The sequence below is a fragment of the Vanessa cardui genome, chromosome 3 (assembly GCF_905220365.1).
Source record: "Vanessa cardui chromosome 3, ilVanCard2.1, whole genome shotgun sequence".
Lineage (NCBI taxonomy): Eukaryota > Metazoa > Arthropoda > Insecta > Lepidoptera > Nymphalidae > Vanessa > Vanessa cardui.
Genome location: NC_061125.1, coordinates 15,560,245 through 15,587,661, shown reverse-complemented (window position 1 = coordinate 15,587,661; position 27,417 = coordinate 15,560,245). Strand labels below are relative to the sequence as shown.

Below are 27,417 nucleotides of genomic sequence, written 5' to 3'. Positions count from 1 at the left end.
CTATTAGTTATTTAAGCTGTAGGGTTAAAAACACTTATGGTATTTTATCATTTTTACAGGGTGAAAATTGTAAAATAATTTATCAGGTCTTTTATAAAAGTGTGTTGTAAATTTATTTAATGAGATTCTAGTCACCAGAAACAAAAAGAATTTCATTTCAGTCAGTGAAAGTAACATTGATCCAATAACACTGAAATGTGTTTTGATATAACAAAATATTTTTCCAAGGACAAAAGTAATAAAATCTCAAAACAATTGAGTAATAATTAACTTTTTAAAAATTTAGCAGAAAAATTCCATGACTTACAATATATAATAATTTTAAACAGCTTTATTGTTACATAATAACTTTCAAATAAGTTATTGACTCTTATTGTTTTGTAAGTTTTACAGTTTAATTTTTGTTCTTAGGTTTTATCTTAATTGATTATAAAATGGTATTTTTCTTTTTGGTTATTCTGTGAAAGTAAATACAACAAAAATTTTGTTGAATGTATTTTAACATTGGGAGGTAAGTAATTAATAAACAATATTACCTTATTGCATATTTAAATTTTAATTGCATAATATTACATATAATTAAATAATTTATCAATTAAAACCTTTTCATTAACATATTTTCTTCTCTATCTCTAGGGCACAAAAAATATAAGATTTACTCTTTTTATTGATTTTATTAACATTAAATCTAGTTGAGGTATTATTTCAATGTTTTCCCAGCAGTCAATACGACTCCAACCACTAAAGCCGTTATTGTCAAACCTTGAGCCACAATCCTAACCCGCATCATTTGCTGTGATAATTTACTTCTTCCAGTACGGAAACACCATAACCCATATGATAGAGCCCCCGCCGTTGCAAGGCATCCTAGAAAGAATGATTACTTGTTGCGATTAATCTGGTCAATTATTAAAAAAAAAGAACGATCAAATACTAACGTACCTATAGGCACAAATGGATTTGCGCTAAATTTTCGAGCAAATTTTTCTTTAGTTGTTTCAACATGATATGAAGGTCCCATTTCACGACGCAATTGGATCCAATCAAGATCGGAAGGTTCTTCATTTGCCATTTTAAATTGTGTTAGTTTGAATTAGCAGGTAATTTAAAAAAAACCTATTCCGAGGAATAGGTTGCGGTTATTAAAATAAATAATGGATTTTGGATTGAACTAAATATTTTGACAGATGACAAATGTGACTTCAAGGGATGGCATTTCTAAGTCAGTTTTAGCGTATCGATTGTATCGATTAACATTTAAAATTAATAAATTAAAATAATATCTTTAAAACGAATTTAATACATTCTTCACTTTAGACCTTAAATGTGTTTTTTTGAAGATCTGCCAGCCATTCATTTTTTTTTAATATATTCATTAGTATCAGTAGTCATTTGATAATTTCTATAATATGTTAGTAACATATTTAATAATATTTTTACTACATCAAATTTAATCTGCTATAAGACTTTAGTAATAAATAAAATCATAATCTAGTTATTTGCTTAGCCGAACGACAACCAAGCAGATGAAAACGTGACTGTTAAATGCGAAAGTAACCAGGTCTTTTATTTGTCCGTCTGATACGCTTCCTTGGTCAAACCACTTAAGCAAATTTAAAGACATTTGTCATCAAACAAGCTTGAAACCCAGTGTAGTTTGGCTTTGGATAGATTCGATTTGGCTCGGCTCAAATTATAGTGTAACGTTACATACGATAAGACTATTTTGAACTTTTTATAAATCAATGTTTAATCCTTTAATGTTATAAAAGTATAACATAAATATGTCTTCCTACAATTTTACATTGACAGTAAATTTTTTTCATGCCTTTCGTTCTCCCATAAGTTGGCTAAAGATTTTATGACTCGCAACATGTAACGTAGAAAACAGTATTAAATATTCTTTAGGTTTATTTTTATGTCTTCTTTTATATTTGTTCTAATTTCTAAATGCAAGCCTGTAATAACTAAAAACAGATCGTAAGAAAATCGATGACTCGAGTTATAATCGATTACAAAAAATATGACATCTCTACATTCCGTCAAAAATCAATCAAGTATATTTTTATTTTTCATTGTTGTAGACGGTACATTTGGTAGCAGGTGGTGTGAATATAAAATGTTTTCCAACAGTGATTCAATTGTTTTTGTTAAGGTGAGTTGTTTTTTTTTATATATTTCATCTATTCAAATATTTTTTTGCAAAAATTTGCTCAATTTACTTTACGTACACGTGTTTTTGTTTATATTGATCTGACATTTAAATTAGAGACTTCATTTTATACAATATAAAAATGGACTTATTGTGCTTATGCAATAATACAAATTAAACTTTAGATAGTTTGAAATATTGAATGAAAGGCAATAGCTAAAACTAGAACGAGAGATCAAGGGCATCATGACAACATGAACTAAAATGGCGTACAAAATTTCCAACTTCATAATACGTAGGTACCTAACCTATATACGTACGTATAACGTTGTAACTAAAACAAGCTGTTTTGGCGATGAAATTCTAGATATCGTCATTTACCACATTTTTTCCATGAAGTTTAAAGCACGACTATTTTTACGTGTTATTTATGTCACTTACGTATTTTTAACGATCATAGTTTAATTCAAAATAAACATTATGAAAGCGTTCTACATTTAATTAGTCTACCTACATAATAATCTTAATTATTAAAGATGGTACAAATAAGGCCACATTTGAATCATCTATATTTATATAATCTGTTGAATTTGAAAGTTAGATGATTGTTTACTAAAATCAATTTATTATTATTTTTAAATATATCAGTACTTTTATTGAACTACACAAATTAAATGGGGTGTTTATGTATATGAGTTTTTGAATCTGTTTTATAAATCTGAATTATCAGTTTGGAATTCAATAATGCACATGAACTAAAGACAGAACAGTGAATATACCACAAGTTGTATTTATAATTTATCTTAAGGTTGGTGGTGAATAACATTATAATACAACACTACCCGTAGTATATCCACCAATAAACATTGAAACAGCATTTTGATCAGATCCCAAATCTCGACAAAAGACGAGGCTTTGTTAAGGAGAAGTTAAGTTATTCTTTTATGAAAACAGGATGTACCTGGGTGAATTATATTAAATACAAACTATTGTGTATGGTTTTTTAGGATTTAACTATTTAAGCATACCCATTCTAAATAATATTGATACTTTACTTTTCCATTTTAAAATATAGATTTGATATATGTAGTTCAATTATATTATCCTATATGTAGTTGCTGAAAACTCATTTTCAAGGTCAATGTTGTTTGTTAAACTTAATTTCTTCTTTTGAAATCAGCTAATTATTGTAAGCCAACGAATATGCTGTGTGTGTGTAGTAATGATTGGTTCTATTATATATGCACATTGAACAATATTAAAATGTCTTAAAAGTCCAATCACTGCAATGATACATGTTTTGTTTTAAAACTGACACTGTACACTTGATAAAACTGATTATGATTATTGAACTTTGTTTTTCTTTCCGATAAACTACTTATAAAAAACATTTTTTACGGATAACAAATATGATACATGGTAAGTTATGTAATGATCTAATTATATAGTTTACCAATATAATTTATACATTGGATTCTGATGTTAGTTAACTTACTCAATTGTAGTAGTCAACAATGCTATGAGTAAGGTGCTGTTTAATTTTAAATTAGGACGGCAAAGGCCAGTAATGCTAAGCATTATACAATATTATCCATGGTAAGGATGCTTATGTTTGCAGAAAATTCAAAAGAAAAAAAAACACCTGATGTACACCTTGCATTAAATTAATTTAGCACATCAATTTAGGAGATTACTTTTCCAACAGAATTAGAAATTATTACTTATAAATCTTGTTTTTATGTCAACCGGCTAATATAATTATGTTGGGCAAATAATAGTAATGTATTTAAACTATTTATTTTACAAACATATACATTATCCAGCTTGCCAAATATCTACTTATGATATACTATCGAGAAAATGATTATGCTGTCAATGTTTTGGGTTAAATTATCTTGCAATTACTTGCCCCACAATATTAATGCTTAAGGAATGACTTTGCCAATTTGCTACTCAAACAGTTAAACAGAGTTTAATTATTTCATGTTTTATTTATTGTTTTCACTATTTTTGTGCAGTATGTTCCATACAAAATTGTATTATGTAATTTACATAGAAAGTTACTGCATTATTCATTAACAATAACAGTAAAGGTTGTAGGTTTTAACCACTTATGGCAGTGTTTAACGATGGATTAACAATTTCTATTCTGTGTTGTTTTTTGGCATTTATACTGCCAGATTTATATAAAAACTAGTTATCGCTTTGGATTATAGGACCCAGTTCATCCTTGGAGTTCAAATTTACTTCATGCTAAATTTCATCAAATTCGGTGGTTTTGGTGCTGAAAGAGCGTCGGTCAGACAGAGTTACATTCGCATTTATAGTATTAGTATAGATTGAAGTTTTAATTATGTAGCATTGCATATAATACTACAAGATAAAACTATATAAAATTAAATGTGACATTATCTTTTATATTATTTTTTCTATATTTTGAATCTTAACAAATACCATTGACACAGAATCCGATTCCAGAACACATCGCTACATTTCTCCCATTGAATAGTTTTTCTATACTAACCTTTGTAGTGTAGTTGTATATTCTATTTAAATTGATCCTATGTAACCACTTATTGACCTTTTAGATTGAAGTTAGTTATCGTGATGTATACCACGTTCCTAGTATTCAAGTATCTAAAGTGACATTGTTTTGTTGTATTTGTGATTTAGTTACTCATACCACAATCATAGTAATTGATACTAAACATTGCAATTTAAATGAAAGCTCTCAGTCATTTAAATGTGTCACGTGACTAATCGTCATCAAAGGGAGACCAGTTAAATAATATTGTCTTCTATCGAATTTATAGCCATAAGAATTAAAAATAAAGTTGAATTTCAAACAAATGTGTTGGCCATTTGATGGTAAGACAATGGCAAAATAAATTTTAGCCATTGCTAACATGGCCAATGCGCCACCAACCTTGGGAGCGAAGATGTTAGGTTCCTCGCTCCTGGCTCATGTACCCTTGTTTAAAGAATATATATTTACGTATATAAGTACAATAAGGTTTTTAAAAAAATGAAAATACAAAGTGGGACTGTCACTTGTGCCTGGATATACTGGACGAAGATCTCTTCACTAGAGTAGATGTTTTCATCATGCTCCTTCAATATTTAGGGATGGATACGAATAGGCTACCTAACTTACCCTAGGTTTTCATCCGGCAGGTTTCAATACGATTACTTCCTTAATTGCGAGACACGAAATGGTTACTTATAACAAATAAAGTACATCGAAACTTATATACTTACTGTAGTGCTTGCCTGCGATTGAATCTGCAATCTTCCACTAAGATTCATAGGTTCTAACCACTAGGCCATACCTTTTATTAAATCAAAGTTGTGTAAACAAAATTTTGACCTTGTATCTATCAGATTAGTTAAAGAGGCTGCCATGCATCGGTATAGGGCGTTGAATTTTATTGCGCATACATATTTCGTAAGTTAACTGGTTGCTTATTCGTGTTAACTATTCAAGTTATATTCAAGTTCAACAGATGAGATGGTGTAAACGATAATGAGGTTTTATTGATGAATTTAATTTGAAAACTAAATATATGTGCATAGAAGTGCTTTAGCTGTTTAAAGTGGGATCAGAGTGATGTATGTGGTGTGTAGGTGCTGTCCAATATAATTACACTGGTCTTTAAAGTTAAATTAAATGTGTTGCAATTGTGAATCAATAGCTGCCATAATGAATGGAATATTAAAACTTGGAATTGAATGTTTGTATTTTTTTGTTACACAGATTTGTATTCGTTCCAAAAAGGTAATATATACATGAAAAGTACTGTTTGTTATGAAAGTACCTAAGCTTGTTCAGTTGGTCGTTTTTATTCAAATTTATACACAAACAATACAGAAATACATGGACATACATACATTGTTATTTCTAATAGATAATGGGATTTATTTAAGATTATCTTAAAAGAGAAACCCAGAAACATTTAGTCTGGCTGGGCTTAGTTCAATCCTGGATCGTAGGTTTTAAATATAATTAGCTAGCAATATATCGGAAATATGCATATCAAAAGATTGTTTATTTAATCTTTTTTCCTCCTTCAAATTGTGGACTGCAGAGTTCGTGTGACTATTCAGTTGTAAACGCTATTCAAAATTGCATGTTAAAATGTAGCGTCGTTATCATAAACAAGATAGAATATGACGTCACATAACTGAAAAGTCATTTATGGGTGAATTTCAACAGGTCCAATAAAATCTTCATTTCCGTGGATTTTTTATTCTGCAACTTTAGAACAAGAAAAAATAGTGTTTATTCAAGTTTTTGATAATATATGTATCCTTGCTTAATATCTAGCAGATAGCTTAAAAAACTAACTAGATATACAAGATTAAAAATTTCGTGCCACGGCGATGAAACATGGATGCACGGCAATGAAACATGTGTCCACGGCAATGAAAGAACTGTGCCACGGGAATGATAGAATCAATCCACGGTAATGAAAAAATTCAATAACACATGATATTTTTACATGTATTTAATACTTACCTGGGATGGACACATCCATTTCTCTGAGAGGGAAAGGCATACACATACACATGCACTCTTTTTACCCTCTTCTCAATAATCTTCTTGCATAGGAGTAAAATTAAACAAAATTTTAATAGAATCAAAGCAACACCATCATTTATTTTAAGTTCTTTCACACAAAAATTAACAGAACAGAAATTAACAAATAAAAATAAACTTTTCTAAAGTATGCAATAGGTATTGCTAACAATATATACTTAACACAACATAATTTTACAATTCGCGAATAAACAATTATTTATTATGATTAAATCAAGTCTGGACAAATCGTAGGGCCTACCTAATCACAGCCTTATTACCAACATAATATTTTTTACCTTTTCTCTATTAAATCTTATATTTAATACAGACTTACAGTATTGGATTCAACAAGATTACACCCTTTGTCTACGGTTTGTAGTACGGTTGTTTTTAGATATGATAGATATGTGTAGTGTAGCAAGAAAGATAAACCATACAAAAGGGTGTGAACTTGGTATGTTCATCATTTTCCAATAAAGAAATCTTACAGAATACAATCAGCCTTTCTAATTAACACTTACATCTAATTAACACTAACAGTATAGCACTGTTAACAGGAATATCAGCCTTTCAAATTCACTCGTCTCATTATTATTTTCTATACTTCAATATTAACTTAGATCACAAAGATATATTTTTGCAAATCACAAATCAAAATAGCCTATTCATCTTCTTTTTTTAAATACTCCTCTCGTAAAACAGGGTCGCTTCTCAATTTTTCACGTCGCTTTTGTTCGGCCAATCTTCTTCTTTCCTTTCTCTCCTCTTCCGATAGTTTCGGTTTAGGCATCTTGGTTTTCTAAAAATAAGCAACCCCTTCTTATGTTTATAATTAGACTCTAATATATGTGTGTGTGACTGTAAGTTTGTGCGTGTGTGTGTGAGTCTTTGTGCGTGTGTGAGTGTGTGCGCGATTGTGTGTGCGTATGTTTGAGTGTCTATTGTGTCCAAATGTATATAATTTCGTAAGGTTAACGTGGAGATATATTTTTGTAGTTGAATGTACACTACAGATTGTTTCTTTCCTTAACCATACCGTGGCGATGAAAACATAAGTCACGGAAATGAAACAACTGCTCATGGCAATGAAACTAAATTGTTTTAAAAGGCATGGCAATGAAATTTCGTTTCATCACCGTGTCTTTTTTTCATTGCCATAGCAAATTTTGGCCACGGAAACCATGGCAATGAGAGCACGGCGATGAAAATCAAGGCAAAAACATCAAGTAGCCAAAAATCTATTAATTATTCAGAGTAATTAACACGTCACAAATAAACATAAGACAAATGGCATTCTATCGAATGCCTAATCAAGAGGACAAACTTATTAAAATAAAAGTTAGGTCTATCCACGGCGATGATAGAAAAAATGTCCAGTAACATAAAAATCGAATACTTACCTTTATGGCGCGAAAACGTAGGCACGTATGCACGTGCTTCCACGTGGAGCACCGAGCGAAACTATCATGCAACGTTTAGCGCACAGGGGTGGGGGACGCAAGTCCTTAGATAAAACAATATTCTTAAATATATTTAGGACACGGCGATGAAAGGTAGTTCTAGGACAAATGTATTTTTATTAACCATTCTTTGTATTGTTTAAATATATGAATAAATGTATTCCGTAACAATACTTTAACTGTTCACGTATCAATTAAAACTTGGTTTTAATATAAATAACCAATAGATTTTTATCAATGACGTATAATACACATCGAGGTAATGTGTGGACAAACACGGCAATGAAAGATTTCGAGGTGTAACTTTTTTTTTGGAGCTTCTATTAATCCTATTTAACTTCATATTTAGTGCTACACATAGATTACTATATCACCTAACCAGAAAAAAATGTTAGAACATTATAACCATGTTTTATAGTACCGATTTCATTGATGCCACGTAATTTTTGTTCCTGGGAAATTCACCCTTATTTGATATTACCGCTGTATCTCTTAAAATTTCTGGTGTTTAATTTTTGATATAATCTATAAAAGTATAAATGAGTAGAGAGTCATCTGATCGAAGTATGATTTATATATTTTTGTTACAGATGCCTATATCATCGCTCAGTCTGAAGTCGGGTGCATCTCAAAGGGTGTCCTGAGCACAAATATAATTTATTAAAATATTAATTTAATTCATTTATTGTATTGTATAGTTACGTAGTCGTTAATATTTCTTAATGTTGGCAGTATTAGTCTCTTATCATTCTGCTCAAGATAAAACACACTTAAATATCATATCATTTAGTAGTATATTTGCTGTGTCGCTGTTTATTTGAATATATATTATATACTGTAACTTCATAATAATTTCAATATCATTAAAACAAAGATGGCATCGTCCGATCCAGAAATTAAGGATGGCTTTACTCTACCCGTTTGGATGAAAAGTAAACCGACCAAGTAAGTAGAATTTCAATTTATTTAATTACTAAAAACAATCTTAGTTGTTATTGTAAATTCGAAGGCATTGATTTTTGACGTATTTCGTGTCCGTAATGTTTTACAATTAGTATATTTTTAATTATATTTTTAAAACTTTGGAATTGGTACCTTTGCTATTGTTGTGGATTTTTGGACATTTAGCTGATTTTTTACGTATCGTGAATTTTATTTACCTTTTAATCGTTTTTTGCATAATTTAATGTATGGTTAATATTAATTGTAAATTTTGTAAAAGGTGTGTATGTAATAAAGCATTTTGTTTGCTCTGCACTGTACCTAATGCGATTTGTTCCGATAACATTTCCATTACAAATTGACATTATGTATAGATTAAGATATAATAGCTTAACTGCAAAGATGATTTTGAATATTTTTAAATAAAAGTCTGAAACGAAAGAAATTATAATTGTGTAGTACTTACGATAACTTTTGTTAAGACCTATAAAATTAAGTATATGAGGTTTAAATGGGACTATGATAGAGTTCTTTTTCAAAAAAGATTAAGGCGATTGTAATGTAAGGGTGATTAAAAAAGAAAAAGAAATAGCAGCCATTAAACCGGAGAGAGGTGTGCTATAAAATGAATCAATCCTGTGCGATAGTTAAACCGTTTTAAAAAATACCAATCCAAAGATTTGCATGAATAATTTAGCTCGTACAATTTCTGAAAAAGCTGGTTTTTTTGTCCATACCTAATTGCTTCTAGTTGTCTGTGGAATACATTATTCTTGTTAGACGAATTATTTCTAACCTATAGACGATTATTTCTTTCTTTGCAGGCTTTGCAAAATTGCTCTACAATAATTAAGTTATATTTTTTGAGATGATATATTGATTTTCCTCCTGCCCTTATCTCGATTTTATTTGGGTTCGCCTCAGCTTGTCTTATTCCAAACTTCTCTCTCTGACGTCATCTCACAAGAAACATTCTAGCCATATCGTCTTTCACAAAATCCGTCCATCGTTTCTTTGGTCGTCTCCTACCTCGATATCTATGCACGGCCATGCTCGAGAGAAATATTATATAGCTATTTATAGTTACGTGTCTATAATAGGGTTGTATATATCTATTTTATATAACATAGGCAGACTGGCGAGTTGACGGTTAATGGTTATCATTGGTAATGGAAGAAATATTGTCAGTATTGGCGTCACCAATTTTATGGGAATTAAGATATGTCACTTCTCTCGTCTTTTCGTCTGTGTGTCTATAGTTACACTGGCACACTCACTGTACAAACCGGAACACGACAATAAGTGTTGTTGCTTGGCGGTAACTTAACCTTGCCACAGGCTGGAACATAACCCAAACAACAAGTGAATCTATTTTACCAGTACTTCAATAGTTAAGCCTGAATCTAAGCTAAATATGAGTGTAGATATTCTTAGTGACGACTTCGTGTTATTGCTTAACTATTTATATTTGATTTACTGCAAATAACTTGCTAATTTCCTTTACATAAATATAATATTTTATACGTCATCTGTTAGTATTATTATTCAACATGCTAATTTGTGACGATCTGATATTTACTCGAGATGTATCGTTTGCGCTGTGCTTTTTATAAATTTACACCGTATTTTACATTGGATAATGACAAGTAAAAAGAATGCAATTGAAAGATATTATTTCAATAACGATGTTTAACTTTAAATATTGTAGTTGAATAAAATAAAATAGTTTGTTTGCTACTTAACTAATACAATTGCAGCGTATTTAAAGTCAAATTCGTTCCTAAACTTTACATATACATGAACTGTCGGACTATTCGGAAAATAAATAACATTCTATTATTACATAAAACGGTCATTTTTAACATAGTAGTCACTTATTATTGCTAAATCTTGAGTGATTCATTATGTAGATTGTCTTTGATTGTATACGAATCTATTACATAATCGTTTTTTTATACTTTAAAATACATATATAAATACATAGTTGCATCTATTTATGTAACAATACTGATGTAAATATGAATCCTTATCAGTTTTATTGAAAACACCTTTCAAATGTTCTGACGTCAGCGACGATCGATCTTGTCAGCATTAACACAACAGATTGTTTTGTTTGTTATCCATTTATTGAATCAAGCAATTTATAAAGCATATTTAATATTTATAAATAAAACGTAGAAAAATATAAACAATAGTGTAGGCACACATAGATAAGTAAAACGTAAGGGGGGTATAGACGATGTAAATAAGCTTGCTAGATAGCATGCTAGTTCCTTGTTTGTGCTTGTTAGTTTGAAGTTGCTTTTGACATGGGCCGTGCAAGGTTGTAAACAGTATGCAAAAATACATTTGAAACCACGAGGGCACACCAGTAACTGGCAAGTTGCTGTCGGTTTTGCATGCTGCTCTAGTGATGTATTCGCTGTTGCATTTTTACTAAACCAAAAATAGTTAATTTGTCAAGTTTAAGAAAGGTCTCTGTTTATGATATACGTCGAATGATAAACTATCTCGTGGTATAGACAAACACACAGTTTATATGTTATATTACTTTGTGTCAACTTTAGTGTCAAAACAATTGGACATAACTTTTCTACCTGACCGCTGCCGTATTTTCGCAGGACGAGGAAATCGTTTTTGTATGTTATGTTCAGTTCTCCCGTTAACTCTCGAATTAATTGTCCGTTTAACCAGTTTAGCCAGTCTTTGCATTGACCAGACATTTCGATCATTGTTCGTCTTGAAATTACATTTATAGTCTATTAGCTAATTGAAAAGTCATGGCTTGTTCTGAAATTGATTTTATCAATAACTGACCAGTATTTGGAAATTTTTGTTTGAAGCTTCTATTTAAAAATGATTATTATAATCAAAATTTAAAAATAGGCTTATGCTGATAGCGTATCTACTAATGCTCTTTCTGGGAATTTTCATTCCGATTATCTATTTTTTTGAGTCAGGTTTTACTTGGTGTTAAGGCTTCGTGCAAGTCCGTTTGAGTAGGTACTACCCTATGGGTTTTGCGAAAATGTACAGGAAATGCGACTGAGATGGCCATATTTAAAATTGATTGTGCAGACTTAGGGCTTTGATTTATTAAATAGTTCCATGGAACCTTAGACCTATGTATATTGTATTATTTTCAACTTTATTATATCATATCCCTATGCCTTCTTCTGAAAAGATATTCCGATAGAAAGACAGGAATAGTCAGCTAACGAATTGATCGTATATGGGTTCCTTTTTTCTGTTAGAGTTAAGGAACCCTTAAAAGTGTTCAAAGGATTTTGAGTTATAAACCCGTAACCTTTCAAATAACCCATTTTGGATAAAACCAGCAGTTTAGCAAATAATATCGCCCTTAGAGATTAATTCATTACGCCCAAAGATGAGAGCAAGATAATGGTTACATTATCATCATATTTGTTAAAATATGATGTGATTGTAGGACAAATACACTAAGATATACAAAGAGCTAGATATTCTACATAACTGAACTGCAGATAATATACTGTCAGAAAAACAGTTGTTTTTATAATTCATGAAAGGGCGAAGGTTGAACTGGTTCTTTGTGCCCACTAATTCATCCGTCCTAATATAATGGCAAATAATGTCGGTTACCTCTGACATAACGAGATGTTCTAATGTTTAAGGATATGCGTCGGAAACGTAGTTTTGATCTAGAAAGTTAACGAAATATTGTATGGAAGCCAATTTAGTTATTTATAGAAGCAATAAAACATACCGGCTTAATGACTTCTCGGCGCTGTGCTCAGGCGCAGTTTGGCACGTGATTGTTGAGAGAGATCTTAATTGCGTGCCAAGAATTATTTTCCATGATTCGATATATAATGAACGTTTAAAAAATTATCTGTGTCCTGCTTTGACCTCTGAATGTATATATTATACATGTTCGCGCACGCATTTGAATGTCGTGATGTTTTGTTGGGGGAGTGTTCGTACGAATATACGCCATTGGTCGCCCGGCTGTGACGTCACGAGTTATTTTTGTTTCGTTTACAGCAAATATTATCACGATAAGATTAAACTCGGCGGCAACAGTGTTTGTCGTATAAAATGATATACATTTTCTTGTAGGCTTTTAGTTTGACGTTAATTTTCTATTCGTATACATCTTGTCTCTCCAGTGATAACTTAAATTTCTGTAATTAGTTTTCAATTCAGTTACAATGATGAAAAAGAGAAACATCGTCGCTCGTTTTGGTGATTTGAATAGATGTTTCTTGTAAGTAATTCATGTGAACAGTATTTATTAAATAATCCTTATGTTTTGCGAAAGGGTTGATTATCAATAAATACCTATGCATGAAAGTATCTAAGAATTATGTAGTGATATATAACAAATATGTACCTTTATATGAAAAATGTATATTGTTGTGCAAAATTAAATGTTTAATCTTTCTTATCTTAAATATAATTGACTTGTCATGGGCATAAATTAGAATTAAAAAAGTCTTTCATACAAGTTTATTTAATAAAAAACATCGTAACGTCAGTGGATTTTTTTTTTTCAGTGGATAAGATTCTTTTAAAAATCAAGACTTTAAAGCTCTTTTCAAATTTATTAAATGGGTGTTTTTTTCTGTCATGGGAGGGTGAGGGAGGGGTTCTGTCGATTGGTAGATTATTTAATTTGAAGACAGGTTGAAATATAAATGTTACCTTTCAAGCTCAGTAACAAAATGAATGGTCGAATCATTGATGAAGTTGGTGGGATTGACCACTTAGTTAAAGTGAAACTATTTTTTAAATATATTCAAAAACATGTCAAAAACGTATAAAAAATATTGTACATTATTTATTAATTTATTACAATTATCAACATAAATGACGAATTATAGTATTACAGAAGTATTATATATAGTGTTATTGTTATATTTTGATCACATGTTGTGATTTTTGCTTTAAATAGTTTCGAAAATTGCAATGATCTAAAATATACTTACTATATCTATGAATATACTGTGGCTCTATAATAATATAATCTATACGTACATACTAATATATGTAAGTGTATAGTAGCCTCTTAAGTATATATTTTAGGTTTCCGTACGATCTGGATTTAGGTTAAACCAGTATATTACAAAAGTGCACTTATTCCCGTGATATTTTCATATCTCACGCATCCGTGCCAAATACTGTTAGGATCTTTTGAAGCTGTTACGTGGCGTGATATAATAACACAATGTGTAACAAAAAACAACCTGACGATTTGAATTAATGAAATGAAATAATAACATTTATAATTTTCTTTTTAATCATTTTTTCAATAGATATATAATGTAAATGAATAAAGTTAAAAGTATGAAACTTTTCTTTATCTTTTTACTAAGTAATACACATAAAGAGTATTAATAACATTTCATAACTAAATCATGTATATATAGTCATACTATTTCAATAAGTTAAAATTCTTTTACTCCGCTTTTAGAAGTACTCAACTTTTCAATATTTTTTGTTAAACCATAATTATGACGATGCAAAAATAATTAACCTCGATATCGCTGCTAACGGTACGTACACACGTCAGAGAGCGCTCCATTTAAAAATTATAGTGTATTTGGAAAGTGTAAAAGTAAAGGTTATTGGTGAATTACAATAAACAATATACGTCATAATATAATAAATATTTACGTGTGTTTATTTTCGAGGTTCGTGTAAATACTACATATAAACTAGATTCAAATTAAATATAATTGGTTTATTTTGTTATAAATTTATAAATCAGTTAACGTAATAACTAGCAACTAAAAAATATCAAGGTCTAAGCTGTGCAATCGCGAGGAAGTATGTTTTGAAGAATGTGCTGTCATTGTTAACAGGGAATTTGCGCCGTTCGCGTCGTCACCCCCGGCCCCCGAGGATTCGTTCTTCTACATTCGCTATCCGAAGACCGATGCGTTGCTGGGCAAGCCGAAGTTCAGCAATGATATACCGAAGGTTATGATCGAACAGCATAACGAAGTAGCGGCCACGGCGACGTTTAGCGTTGTCAAGGACAAGGACTGGTCGAAACACACGAAGCCCTGCCAAGAAGTTCTGCACGGCATTGCACCTATAAATACAGCTGGTCAGTATATCGCTATGTTTCTTTGTATGTATTTCAATAGCAGGAGACGTACATATTAAAACACCTCAGATTTAAACATCAAATGCCTGCGAATAACACTACAAACACAAACAAATTTATTGATTAATTTATCATTATTTAAACTGATGTTCCATTTCTACTTATATCATTTTTCAATGCAATTCTACTAAATATCTCTATGTACATATAATAAAATTGGAGTGTCTGTTTGTTATATTAAAATAGCCCTATTTGACACAATTTTTGTCGGTCTGTTTGTTCCGGTTAAACTCTGAAACGGCTGGACCGATTTGACGGGACTTTCACTGGCAGATAACTGATATAATAAGAAGTAACTTAGGCTACAATATTGTTACGCTACGTATTGATTATAAAAAATATTTGGACCAATGACGTCACGTCAATTCAAGATCAATGCTGTTTATTTACCTTTAAAACTCCTGCCAATGAAATCGTCTATCTAATAATTGATTTATAATGCTAAATCATTAACAAAAACGTTACATTTATCTTTGCCCAACTGTGGGAACTTTACGATTTTGTTTTCGTAGTATTGAAGGTATAAAGTTTAACAAGAAAATCTCCACTGTAAATATATATTTATTTGTTTGTGTGTTATTATTGGTCACACTCTAAGACATCTTATAAGCACGTGAATCAATCATATTAACGCATAAAGATAATTATTTATGTGGAGGGGCGCACCTTCATAAGTGAATAGATCTGTATTAATTTAAATAATTAAAACAGTAGTCGGTTTAGTCGAGAGACTTGTAAACATGATCACGCGCAGTAATTATGTTCACATGAATAATTAAACATGCTGTGGAATAAACCGTTCGATTGTTATTCTAGTGCAGTTTGTGCGCTAGATAACATAAACATAATGCTTTTATAACGCTTCATATATTCATTTTGTGGGAAACTTGAATTCGCAAGTGAAAATGTTATATGATATTGTCTAATGACGTCACACAATTATCACTGGCATCTATGTACATATTTGTTAATATTAAACAAAGCGGTTGTCAATTATAAAACGTTATAACAGCAATTTTCTCGAATGATATATTCGGCTTTTTATTACTAACGATGGGTGATTTGATAACTCAAACTTTTGTGGAAATGGAAGGGATATGCGAAGACAAACAAGTGTTTACATTATACATTAACTAGCGACCCGCCCCGACTTCGCACGGGAGCAATGCTGATACTAAATTTACTATAGAATTTTTCTTGTTTCTTTACTATATTGTCCATGTGTTATATACAAAAACCTTCCTCTCGAATCACTACCTTTTAAAAAAAAGCGCATCTAAATCCCTTGCGATGATCTTAGCGTACATATGGACAGACAGCGGTAGGCGACTTTGTTTTATACTATGTAATGATATCGTAAATATAAATTAAAGTCAATCACACATTTGATTGTGCCAAGTTGACACAAAACCAGACCCACTGGAATCCCACTCGAAATGTTCTAGTCAGTCTTACCCCTAGAGTGTTTTTTAGAAACTGATTGGGCGATTGGTTTGTGTCACTCGCCTGCTCTCAAAAGGCACGGCGTATCCCTAGGGTAAGGGTTTTTGCTTCATATATCTATACATATAATAGAATTAGGGGGTGTCTGTTAGTAATATTAAAATTAAAGCTTCTTACTAAGTACATACGTATACACGGTACATTTACCACATTATTATTTTTTCAATTCTTGTTTACCGCCGGTTTGTTCCGACTAGTCTCTAGAACGGCTTTACCGATTTTGATGGGACTTTCGCTGGTACATAGCAGATATAATAAGGTGTAACTGAGGTTACAGCAATAACTTTTTGTTAAATTCAAAAGTATCTGTACCTTCGTGAGCATTTGAATTTGGATATTATCGTATTTAAGATTTACGTCGTCGTCGTATTTGAATGGCTATGTACCTACTGTGCGGTCAATGAACAGATCATTGGAAAATATGAATCAGTCTGTTGAAATGGCCACCGTTAGTTTCCATTCTCTAGCTTGCCAATTTTTTTTCTTTTACCGTCACTATCGTATCGTATGAACAGGATATTTTGTGTCAATGTCAGATGCCGATACGAAACTGTTTTTTTTTTTTTGAGAATTTTAGTCTACATTGACTCGGATGGAAATCGAAAACCGATGTACACACTACTCCACTACGGAGGTCGTCTTACATAGATACTACTTTGTCTAAAAGTCAGTTTAAAATATATGTCCATATGTTGGATTTCTGAATTAGGTAGGTGAACGATACAGGATGCATTCATTCGTTCGATACATGTTTAGTTGACATTTAATTTTGCATTTAAATGTAAGTAACATATAGGTTAAATAACCGGCTCTGCTACGATGGCCGTTGAACCGAGGCGCGAAATGCGATTAGTGTCATAGTCGGATAAAAAGTAAATGTCACACCTACTTATACGTAGTTGAATATGTTCTCTGTGACGCACGACTGTTATACATTGTTTCCTCGAATTGTATAAGTAGTATCAGCTCCTCGGTTGATGATCTCTGCTATATCTACTGTTATACAGTAACAGCCTGTAAATTTCCCACTGCTGGGCCAAGTCCTCTCCCACTAAGAAGAGGGTTTGGAACATATTTCACCACGCTGTTCCAATGCGGGTTGATGCAATGCACATGTGCCAGAATTTCGATGAAATTAGACTCATGCAAGTGTCCTCACGATATTTTCCTTCACCGCCGAAAATGAGGTGAATTATAAACACAAATTAAGCACATATATATAGTGGTTGCCTGGCTTTGTACCCGAAATCATCGGTCTTTATGCACGCGTTCTAACCACTGGGCCATCTCAGCACATCAGCATATCTATTGTTATGAATTTCAGATATTAAAAAAAGCTTACATTGACATATAAGATAAACCCGTGATTTGTTTTGTTAACTTTAACACAACTAGTAATAATATGAATGTATAACAAACTAAGATGTATTTATTCTAGAAAGATTTATGTTTGGTAACATTACAAGATCAATTAAATTGCCATTTGAAATAACAGCAAGTGTAAAGTTTCTGTTAGGAGTAGGCCATTTTAAACAAAGGAATGAGCGCGTGTAAAATTATAATAAAGCAACGAAAGTGAATATAGCATGCAAATGCAAATACCCGGTACTTCGATACGATTTGATTTTTTAATACGTTAAAAGCGAGTAATCAAATTGACAGAACTTTTGATTTTCGAGTTTATCTTATCTTTGTTAAACTTATAAGATGAAGTGAGGGTGAAAATTTAAGGATTAGGTTTACTTTAGGTTTACTTTTACTTACAATTGAATTATTGCTTTATGTTTTAACACATAGTATATTATTTATAATATTAATAAGGAGGACAAGAGGCTTTTTTGTAATGTCCTTTTAGAAAAAATATATTAAATCAACACATTATACTGTTACACATAACATTATTTACACCAGAAGGCACAGCTCTTTTCTGAAACGGTTATAAGTACACATCAAATCAAATCAACAGTCTGTTAATTTTGCACTGCGGGGCTAAGGCCTCGTCTCCGTTTAAGGAGAAGGTTTCGAACATATTCCACCGCGCTGTTCCAATGCGGCTTGGTGGAATACACATGTGGCAGAATTTCTATAATATGACCTCGCCGGGCACGAGATGAATTATAAACACAAATTAAGCACATGAATATTCAGTGGTGCTTGTCTGCGTTTGAACCCGCAATCATCGGTTAAGATGCACGTGTTTAACCACTGGGCCATCTCGGCTCTTATAATTACACATATAATATTATTTATTTATATAAATAGTATGTATAAAGAGCAGCGCTTCGCAGGTTTACCTGTTTTAAATTTATTCTATTGACGTGATATGCATTAATGTTTGTATTTTAGTTAATAAATGTACTATAATACTTAACCTACCTTATATATACATGATTTTCTCAAACACATGATAAATTAATCATTTGAGGTTATATAAAAGGTTATATAGTAAGATTTCTTTTAAAAAACTATATTGTAAATAAAAAATATTGTTTATTTGATTTCAGTGAAATCAGTGAATGCTAAACCCAAGCCCGCGGGGACAGACGATGGCTTCAAAGGTGAGGGGGCGGCGTGTGGGAGTTCCGTCGTCAAGGTCAGTTGATAACATTAATACAGATAACGTTATATATATTCATACTCAATATGTTTGTAATAGTATGCGTGATATTAATATGTGAGGGAATAAATTAAAAGTAAAGAAATTGTCTATAGTTATTCACTGCTGGGCTAAGGCCTCAGAGGTTATTCCAACATGTATGCAGAATTTTATTGGAATAAGACTCCTTAAGTAAGCTGAGTAAGATGAATAGAAACACATATTAAGCACATTAATATTTAGTGGTGTCTGTCTGATTTTGATCCCGAAATTATCAGTTTAGATTAAGTATTGGGTCACCTCTGCTTCTGTTTAGTCTCCCGCAATATTTATGTAACTTTTTTTTCGGTTTTTAAAAGTTTAGGAGCGTTTTGAGCTCATGGTAACAAAACGTAGTAGGTAACGGTTTCCTTTTTTTTTTGAAATATTAAGTAATAAATATTCTATATAACTTCGTTATACCTAACCTTGTTAACGTAATACATGAACGCGCCGCGAACAAACTAAAACAGATATGTTACTAACAAATTATATATTTTATTGCAATTCGAGTTTGTAGCGCGCCGTATACTTGTGATCTATTGGATAGTTGTTATCCTTTCATCTATAACTGGTATCAAATAGAGTAGAATGTGCATTCCCGCTGAATTTGTAAGAGCAAGTACTCAAGGTACTTCCGAGCGCATTGTTCTATTTCAAATGCGTACGCGCCGTGACTCAGCGACACACACGCGTACGTTACAGATGAAATTCATACTTGATTAAATTCGCTACGTTTGCTATACGTTGATATAAATTAGCCGACGAATTTCGAATTATATAATGTAAGTGTTGTTTACACGTACCGTACCTCAGGCTGTTTTAATATTTTCCCTAATGTAACATCGATATCGAGCGTGTATCGACGTCGCGTTCTGTAACTGTGTCAAATTACGTCGAAAGTGTTTGAGATTTTTTATATTTTTGATTTTAAAGGCAAAAGTTACCTACTGCGCATTTAATCGTTACCTACTTCAGAACGGCAGTTACATGATGGGAAGCAACGAATAGCAATGAAAATATAAGTATAGTACGACACAACTTAGATGTCGCATCGGCAAAATTCGTAAAACCGATCACATCCGAATTGAGTACGCTACACCAAATTATCAATACTTATTTCTCATGCGAATATGATCTTTGCACAAACGTAATAACTTTTAATATCATATGACCTAATATATTCGTCATTTGACATGTGAATTTACATGCACTTGCTTTCTCTGACGCGTGAATCTATAGCGACGAATAGCGTCGAATGGCGCGATGGGGAGCTGGGGATCATTCCATTGCATTTTCCGATGCTACATCTAATTTGTGTCCTACTATAATCGTTAAATTGCAATTTCCAGGTAGCGCACCAGATGATCCAGACGCGCTCCCCGCGCGGCTTCACGGTGGCGACGCCCGCCGACGACGCGGCGGAGCCTTCGCCCCGCCTGCTGGCGCGCCGCGGCAGTAAGAGCCTGCCCGCCACGCCCGCGCACTCGCCGCCCGCCAGCCCCTCGGCGCGCCGCAGGGTGCACGCCAACCGGTACGTGACACACCGCACCAACGGAGACGAGCCAACTGCGTATTTAACGTATATCATATAAAAAAAAAAAAACGTGTTTTTGGCTAGGAATTTGCAATTTCCAACTTCTAGACAGTAAGGTGTTTCAAAATGAAATCAAAGCCCCGTAAAGTTTTTAACTAGCCTCGGAATGGGAATCCGTCTTCTATAAAACATGGCTCCGGACTCCGCTCGTCTGAAAGCGGGTTGTTACAGCTCGAATTAAAAAAAAGTAAAAAGTAAAGTAAAGTAACAGCCTGTAAATTTCCTACTGCTGAGATAAGGCCTCCTCTTCCATTAAGGAGAGAGATTGGAACATATTCCACCACGCTCTTCCAATGCGGGTTGGTGGAATGCACATGTGACAGAATTTCGATGAAATTAGACACATGCAGGTTTCCTCACGATGTTTTCCTTCACCGCCGAGCACGAGATGAATTATAAACACAATTAAGCACATATCTATAGTGGTGCTCGCCTGGGTTTGAACCCGCAATCATCGGTTAAGATGCACGCGTTCTAACCACTGGGCCATCTCAGCTCCTAGCTCGAATTGTCATGGTATTAATGTTGATAATGTTGGCGTAGGTTCTTCACGTCGGCGTTCGAGGCGTCAGAGGAGGGCGGCGGGCGCTCCTGGCTGGCGTCGGCGCTGCTGGGCTACAAGAAAGACCTGGCCGGATCCTCCTCCACGCTGCCCGAGGAGGAACCGGCCGACCACCGCCTGCAAAGTGAGTCACGTGTCTTAATGCTGATGTACATACTATTTTTGACGACCTCCATGGTCGAGTGGTGTGTACACCGGTTTTCATGGGTACGCCACTCCGAGGTCCCGGGTTCGATTCCCGGCCGAGTCGATGTAGATTACCATTAGTTTTCTATGTTGTCTTGGGTCTGGGTGTTTGTGGTACCGTCGTTACTTCTGATTTCCATAACACAAGTGCTTCAGCTACTTACATTGGGATCAGAGTAATGTATGTGATGTTGTCTCATATTTATTTATTTATTTATTTATTAATACAAGAAATAAGAATAAATTTGTAACCCCCAGTTTCCGTTTGCATACAGTAAATAGAACGTTTTTTGGGCAATGGTATACGCATATATAATAAGATACCGGAAAATATAATCAATTTACCATTTTCAAAATTTAAAAATATTATTAAGACTAAATTAATAAATAAATCATACTATTCATTAAAAGAGTACTTTTTAGAAAGAAACGCCTGGAGTTAGGCTCGGGTTCCATCATAGGACGCTAATTACTGTCAATAACAGCATTGTAAATGTGTTTATTTGAAAAGAGCAACTATGCGAGTTTCTTGCCGTTTCTTCTCGCTAGAAGCTGCTTTCCGAGACGGTGGTAGTATTTTATTATTGACGATTCAAAAACGCTTCATTGTGAAGTTTACTTGAATAAAATTGATTTGATTTGATTTGATTAATCACTCCACCTGTATAGTACGACACAAATTAGATGTAGCATCGGAAAATGCAATGGAATGAAAATAAAACCGATTATTGTCGATTTACACAACCAATAGAAATAGCTCTCTATCGCCCCATTCGACGCTATTCGTCGCTATAGATTCACGCGTCAGAGAAAGGAAGTGCATGTAAATCGACGCGTCAAATTGACGAATATGATATTACAAGTTATTACGTTTGTACAAAGACCATATTCGCATGAGAAATAAATATTGATAATTTGGGATAGCGTACTTAATTCGGATGTGATCGGTTTTATGAATTTTGCCGATGCGACATCTAAGTTGTGTCGTACTATACAGGTACTGAGAAAGGTTCCTTCCACAACTGCCCTTCCACGACAAACTTCATAGAAATTCTGCCACATGTGTATTCCACCAACCCGCATTGGAACAGAGTGGTGGAATATGTTCCAAGCCATCTCCTCTATGGGAGAGAAGACCTTTAGCCCAGCAGTGGGAATTTACAGGCTATTGTTGTTTTGTTGTTTGTTAAAATGATTATAAATCCATCAAAATTTTAAGACTTCTAATACCAACGGTTGTCACATTATAAAAAGTCACCATCACCATAAAATATTTTAACCATTCCGAACCAGAGCAATGCGAAACCAACCATGGATTGACTAAGATGGGACATAAAGTCCCTTATTTATGTTTTTTGTTACTATAACTACGCATTTCAAAATATATATTAATTTTTAGTATAGTAGTTTTAACTTCTGTAAATTTCGACTTAATATGACAAGCGTGGATTTCAGATTCTTGTGAATTAATAAACTTGTAATATTTCAGGTGGTTCGTTAGCAGAATCCGTCGAGAGCCTCGGTCCGTCTCCGAAGGTCGATCCTAAAGTGATATCCAACGAGACAAGTCAGCAGCCCAAACTAACGAAGCCAGCTCACTCCTTCCGCCCGAAGCCTTCGGAACTTCGAGAAATGAACTTCTGGTCGCCGACGTCCATGTGAAGTGTGACCTTGATCAGTTTGTCTACTTATTTGGATATATTCTTATTTCCGGTGGCAGCCATGGCGTCCACTGTGCGTTTTGACAATGTGACGTTTTCGAAGTTGCCTCATTTGGACAAGTATTCAGTATTCAACGTTTGCTAAGAGCGTAACAGTTAGTGATTATGTTATAAAAACAGTTTTATTTCATATATTCACTGGAGTTGATCGCTATGATTTGTGTGACCGTGTCGAAGTGGATTGTATCAGAAAATGTTGTACAGCCAATCGGAGGAAATGTTGCATCATGTTTTTTCTTTTAACTGATGTGATTTCGACATTGATTGATGACCTGCTTTATCTCTATACTCAAATATCAACACTGTGTATCGCGTTTTTGTTATTTTCAACTTTGAATTCATCGGTAGAGTGTAGTGGTTAGGTTGGATCTTATAGGTAACAAGTTCAAATCTGGAACAGCATCTCTTGAGTTTATAAGTGTGTGATAAAGCAAAAGGAATTCAAGCGATTTTTGTGTCGGAGAAACTGAGCTGTGGATTACATTAATTTTGATAGAAACTGTCATTAAGTTTTACTTTACATACGATTTGAATTGGTTTACATGTTGTCAGATCGACAGTTTTCACGTGCGTGACGTCATATTGTTTTGTCAACCACATGACAATATGACGTCACAATACGTGTGACAATGTAACTGTCACCGGCCTGACAGTTACATTGTGCTGTTTAATGAACAAAGTAACAGCAACTGAGTTGTATACAGTTGATCTGATCGAATGTGAACCAAATCTAAGGCTAGACCAGCTATATATACAGCTATTAAAATACAAAAATCAATACTGTTTCGGTCACCTTTAGATATTAAAATAAATCTGTATGTTTAAGTTTTAATATTAAAATGATATTCCATTAAAGTTAAGTATCATTGATGTACATCGCAACACAACACATTTGTCATTGACATTTATTTTATACTCTAATGCCTTCGACCGAAGTAATTAGATAATTTTAAATTGATAATTATTTACTATAATTCTCCCTTTATAAGCTCGTGAACTTTTTACATTCATTTTTAAATAACGCCTTTCACAAGTGAGTTTCTTCAGAATAGTTTCTAGCGCTTAAGTTTCTTGCTAGTACTTCTTGCAATCATAAACTCAATACTGTAACACGACAATTCATCTTGAATAAAATAATGATATTACTGAATTTTTCTTGTGAAAGCTAATTTGTCATGAAATAGTTGAGAAATGTCAATTTATTTATCTAATTACAGCGGTCAAAAGTAGCCTTATTATAGGTTTAGGATCTATTATCCTTGTAAGTCTTTATTAACTGTATGATAAGTAATTATATGTAAACATTTATACTACTTTTTCTTCTTGCATGTTAAAACAGGAACCCATTAAATTGCAAAAGTTATATATCTCATATATAAGTAGGTTTTCTCAGGAATTTTTTAGAACAACCATATGTAATTTAAATGGACTATTTTTGTACAAAATTATATGTTTGAATATTATGGCCCTTTGTAATTGTACTGTATGGAAATTATGTAATGCCATCAATCTCATTTAAAATACCGCCTTATTGTGATTATATAATATTTATAAAATCATTCTTGCTTTATTAATTTGTATCAAAATTTACGATGAAATTTTAAAGAAACGCATATAGTCTGTTTGTACTTGAAAAAACTTTGGCTGAATTTGTAATACCGTTATTCGACTATAGACAATTTTTTTTTTAATTTATCTGTCATATATTTTGACATTTAACCAAATACTTTTTTTAAAAAATGTATTCCGAATTTAGTCTATGGTCAGTGATTTCCAATATTAGCTTTATTGAGTGTATAAAGACATTTTCATTCAAGTTACCTTTTTTTATTTATTGATATATATTTATTATGTATTGATACTAGATGTGATTTATCTAGAGCAGATAATAATACTTCAATTAATGATGACAGACTTGTAGCAGATTGCTGTTAATAAAAATAAATAATCATTTGTAATAATTTGTGTTATTATTTTCTCCTTATAAGCTAAAATATCTCAATATAAATGACAGTAACTCAGAATAGGCTATTTGACAATACGAAAAATAAATTGTGAATTATTATAATCAGTGTATATTATAAGTTTAAAAATGGTTATTTACTAACGAAAGTTCAAAATAATACTTTATTTATTCAAAATTCCATAAATAAAAATGCAAATTTTCAAACGTTTGTCACGTGACACAAAACGCTCCTGATTGGCCGGGCTTATGATGAAGTCACTTTCTTGTAAACTTTGCTTTTCTACTATATGTACCACAGATTAAAATACAGGAAAGTGACGTCACCGACCCCATTGCAGCGCCATATTGTCCAAGGAGCATTTTTGCGCGCTATTTAAATATGGAATTTTTAATATGATATTTTTGGCAAATATGTACTAGAAATAAAAAAATAAACTTTTACTGGGTTCCTTAACTTCTACTAAATAATATTAAATGGATTTTAAAAACCAGTCAAATAGCCTATTGTATGATTATGGTCAAATCCTAATATTTTTTGTTGTTCTAAAATATATTCTATAGACTAGTGCTATAAAGGTCATTGTCCATTAGTTTTACTCTTGGGCGCCAGAAGACCCAATAATATGATGTTAGGTGTTTTGTCTATGTATGTATTTTTGCGTAATCATTGTAAGTGTTGCTAGCTTACGTCTTTTTAACACAAATAAATGTATTAGTGTTTAAGTATTGGGCAAATGGTAAATTGCAGTTGACATTCTAATCAAGATCATATAAATTCGCAAGGTGTATCTTTGGTCCTTTTTGTACTAGATCAATTGTATGATCTACGTACATATTATTAGAGAACGGGAGCTAATCGGGTGGTGGAAGTGACGTCACCTTTCAGCTGAGTAAAAGCAAAAGGCATCCATATTAGGTTGTCTATCATTCTTGATGAATTTAATGAAAGTTGATTAATCAATGTACGACGGTATTTATTTTAAATGCATTTATTTTAGTGAATAGTCGTTAATAATGTATCACTAATGATGTTTATTAACATAAGAAATAATAACATTAAATGCTTAAATATATACAAATATGAACTAAAACTAGATACTGTATAAATCTTACGAGGAATGGTGACAAGAATGCTAGCAGCATTTCCCCGTTGAATTGCAATTCCGATCCTCTGGGCAAAAAACGAACCAGCCCTCATGTCACCAGTGGAGGCAATGAGGCGAGGTGTTATACTTTTGATGAAGCTTTTTGCACCACTACTCCAAAGGCCAAGCGTTTCGACAGCAAATGGAACAAAAAAGTAATTAGATATAATACGCGAATATTTAGTTCTTTTTTTTGGCTTCAGCTTTTTCCGCAGCGGCACCGGCTCTTAACATTGTTTCTCGGATATGAGATGGGGCCAACGTGTCAACGCATGTAGCGTCCCACACAAGGGCCCAAACTCGTTCCCAGGGAACCAATGTTAATCCATCAGGTCTCTTACCATCATCACGACTAATCTACGAGGCTCAGTGCAGGAACGTCGATGGTGGCAAGAGCCCTTTTTATTATGTCATTAAGAGAACCGTGGCGGAAAATTATTATAATGTATCACTTGATAATAATATTTGTGACAATATTTGTTTTTTGCAAAGATATTTTCTTGGCGATATATGATAATGTCGAAATTTAGTATAGGTCAGTGATGTAATTAGTTTTATCGGACTAAAGTTTAAAATAAAATTAAGTTTTTCTCTTTGACTTTTACAATTACAATTAAATAGACATATGAAAGCTAAGCTTTATTAGAAGTAAATATTTATTTGTTTAAAAAAGCTTCTGAGTTAAAAGACTATTCGTAATTTTTCTTAACGCAGGTACAATAATATTCCTTTACGTCTTCATTAAATAATATATTATTATAATATATATTAAAATTGCATATGCGAAAACTTTATTTGCGATTTTTTAAGCTTTCGTG

General features: G+C 32.6%; 2 protein-coding genes across 3 annotated transcripts; one reads left to right on the top strand and one right to left on the bottom strand.

The window, feature by feature from the left end:
* Window positions 1–532: 532 nt before the first annotated feature.
* LOC124543164 (HIG1 domain family member 2A, mitochondrial) lies at window positions 533–1,205 on the bottom strand. The gene is made up of 2 exons (XM_047121240.1): window positions 943–1,205; window positions 533–867 (listed from the first exon to the last, which is right to left on the bottom strand). The coding sequence occupies exons 1-2, from the start codon at window positions 1,070–1,072 to the stop codon at window positions 701–703; spliced, it is 297 nt and encodes a 98-aa protein (XP_046977196.1). The 5' UTR covers window positions 1,073–1,205; the 3' UTR covers window positions 533–700.
* Window positions 1,206–2,006: 801 nt separating this feature from the next.
* Window positions 2,007–25,449, top strand: LOC124543147. Of its 2 annotated transcripts, XM_047121221.1 has the most exons (7): window positions 2,007–2,155; window positions 8,782–9,136; window positions 14,977–15,224; window positions 19,292–19,380; window positions 20,775–20,956; window positions 21,563–21,705; window positions 23,257–25,449. In XM_047121221.1, the coding sequence occupies exons 2-7, from the start codon at window positions 9,066–9,068 to the stop codon at window positions 23,427–23,429; spliced, it is 906 nt and encodes a 301-aa protein (XP_046977177.1). In that variant the 5' UTR covers window positions 2,007–2,155; window positions 8,782–9,065; the 3' UTR covers window positions 23,430–25,449. The 2 variants fall into 2 exon arrangements, with proteins under 2 accessions (XP_046977177.1, XP_046977185.1); XM_047121229.1 differs by lacking the exons at window positions 2,007–2,155; window positions 8,782–9,136 and adding an exon at window positions 13,213–13,379.
* Window positions 25,450–27,417: the final 1,968 nt, after the last annotated feature.

Excerpts from the sequence above, each read along its gene's own strand:
- LOC124543147 (XM_047121221.1), top strand. The coding sequence starts at position 9,066 with ATGGCATCGTCCGATCCAGAAATTAAGGATGGCTTTACTCTACCCGTT. Across the intron at positions 9,137-14,976 it reads ATGAAAAGTAAACCGACCAA|GGAATTTGCGCCGTTCGCGT; the intron begins GTAAGTAGAATT and ends CATTGTTAACAG. Across the intron at positions 15,225-19,291 it reads TGCACCTATAAATACAGCTG|TGAAATCAGTGAATGCTAAA; the intron begins GTCAGTATATCG and ends ATTTGATTTCAG.
- LOC124543164 (XM_047121240.1), bottom strand. The coding sequence starts at position 1,072 with ATGGCAAATGAAGAACCTTCCGATCTTGATTGGATCCAATTGCGTCGT. Across the intron at positions 868-942 it reads AAATCCATTTGTGCCTATAG|GATGCCTTGCAACGGCGGGG; the intron begins GTACGTTAGTAT and ends CATTCTTTCTAG.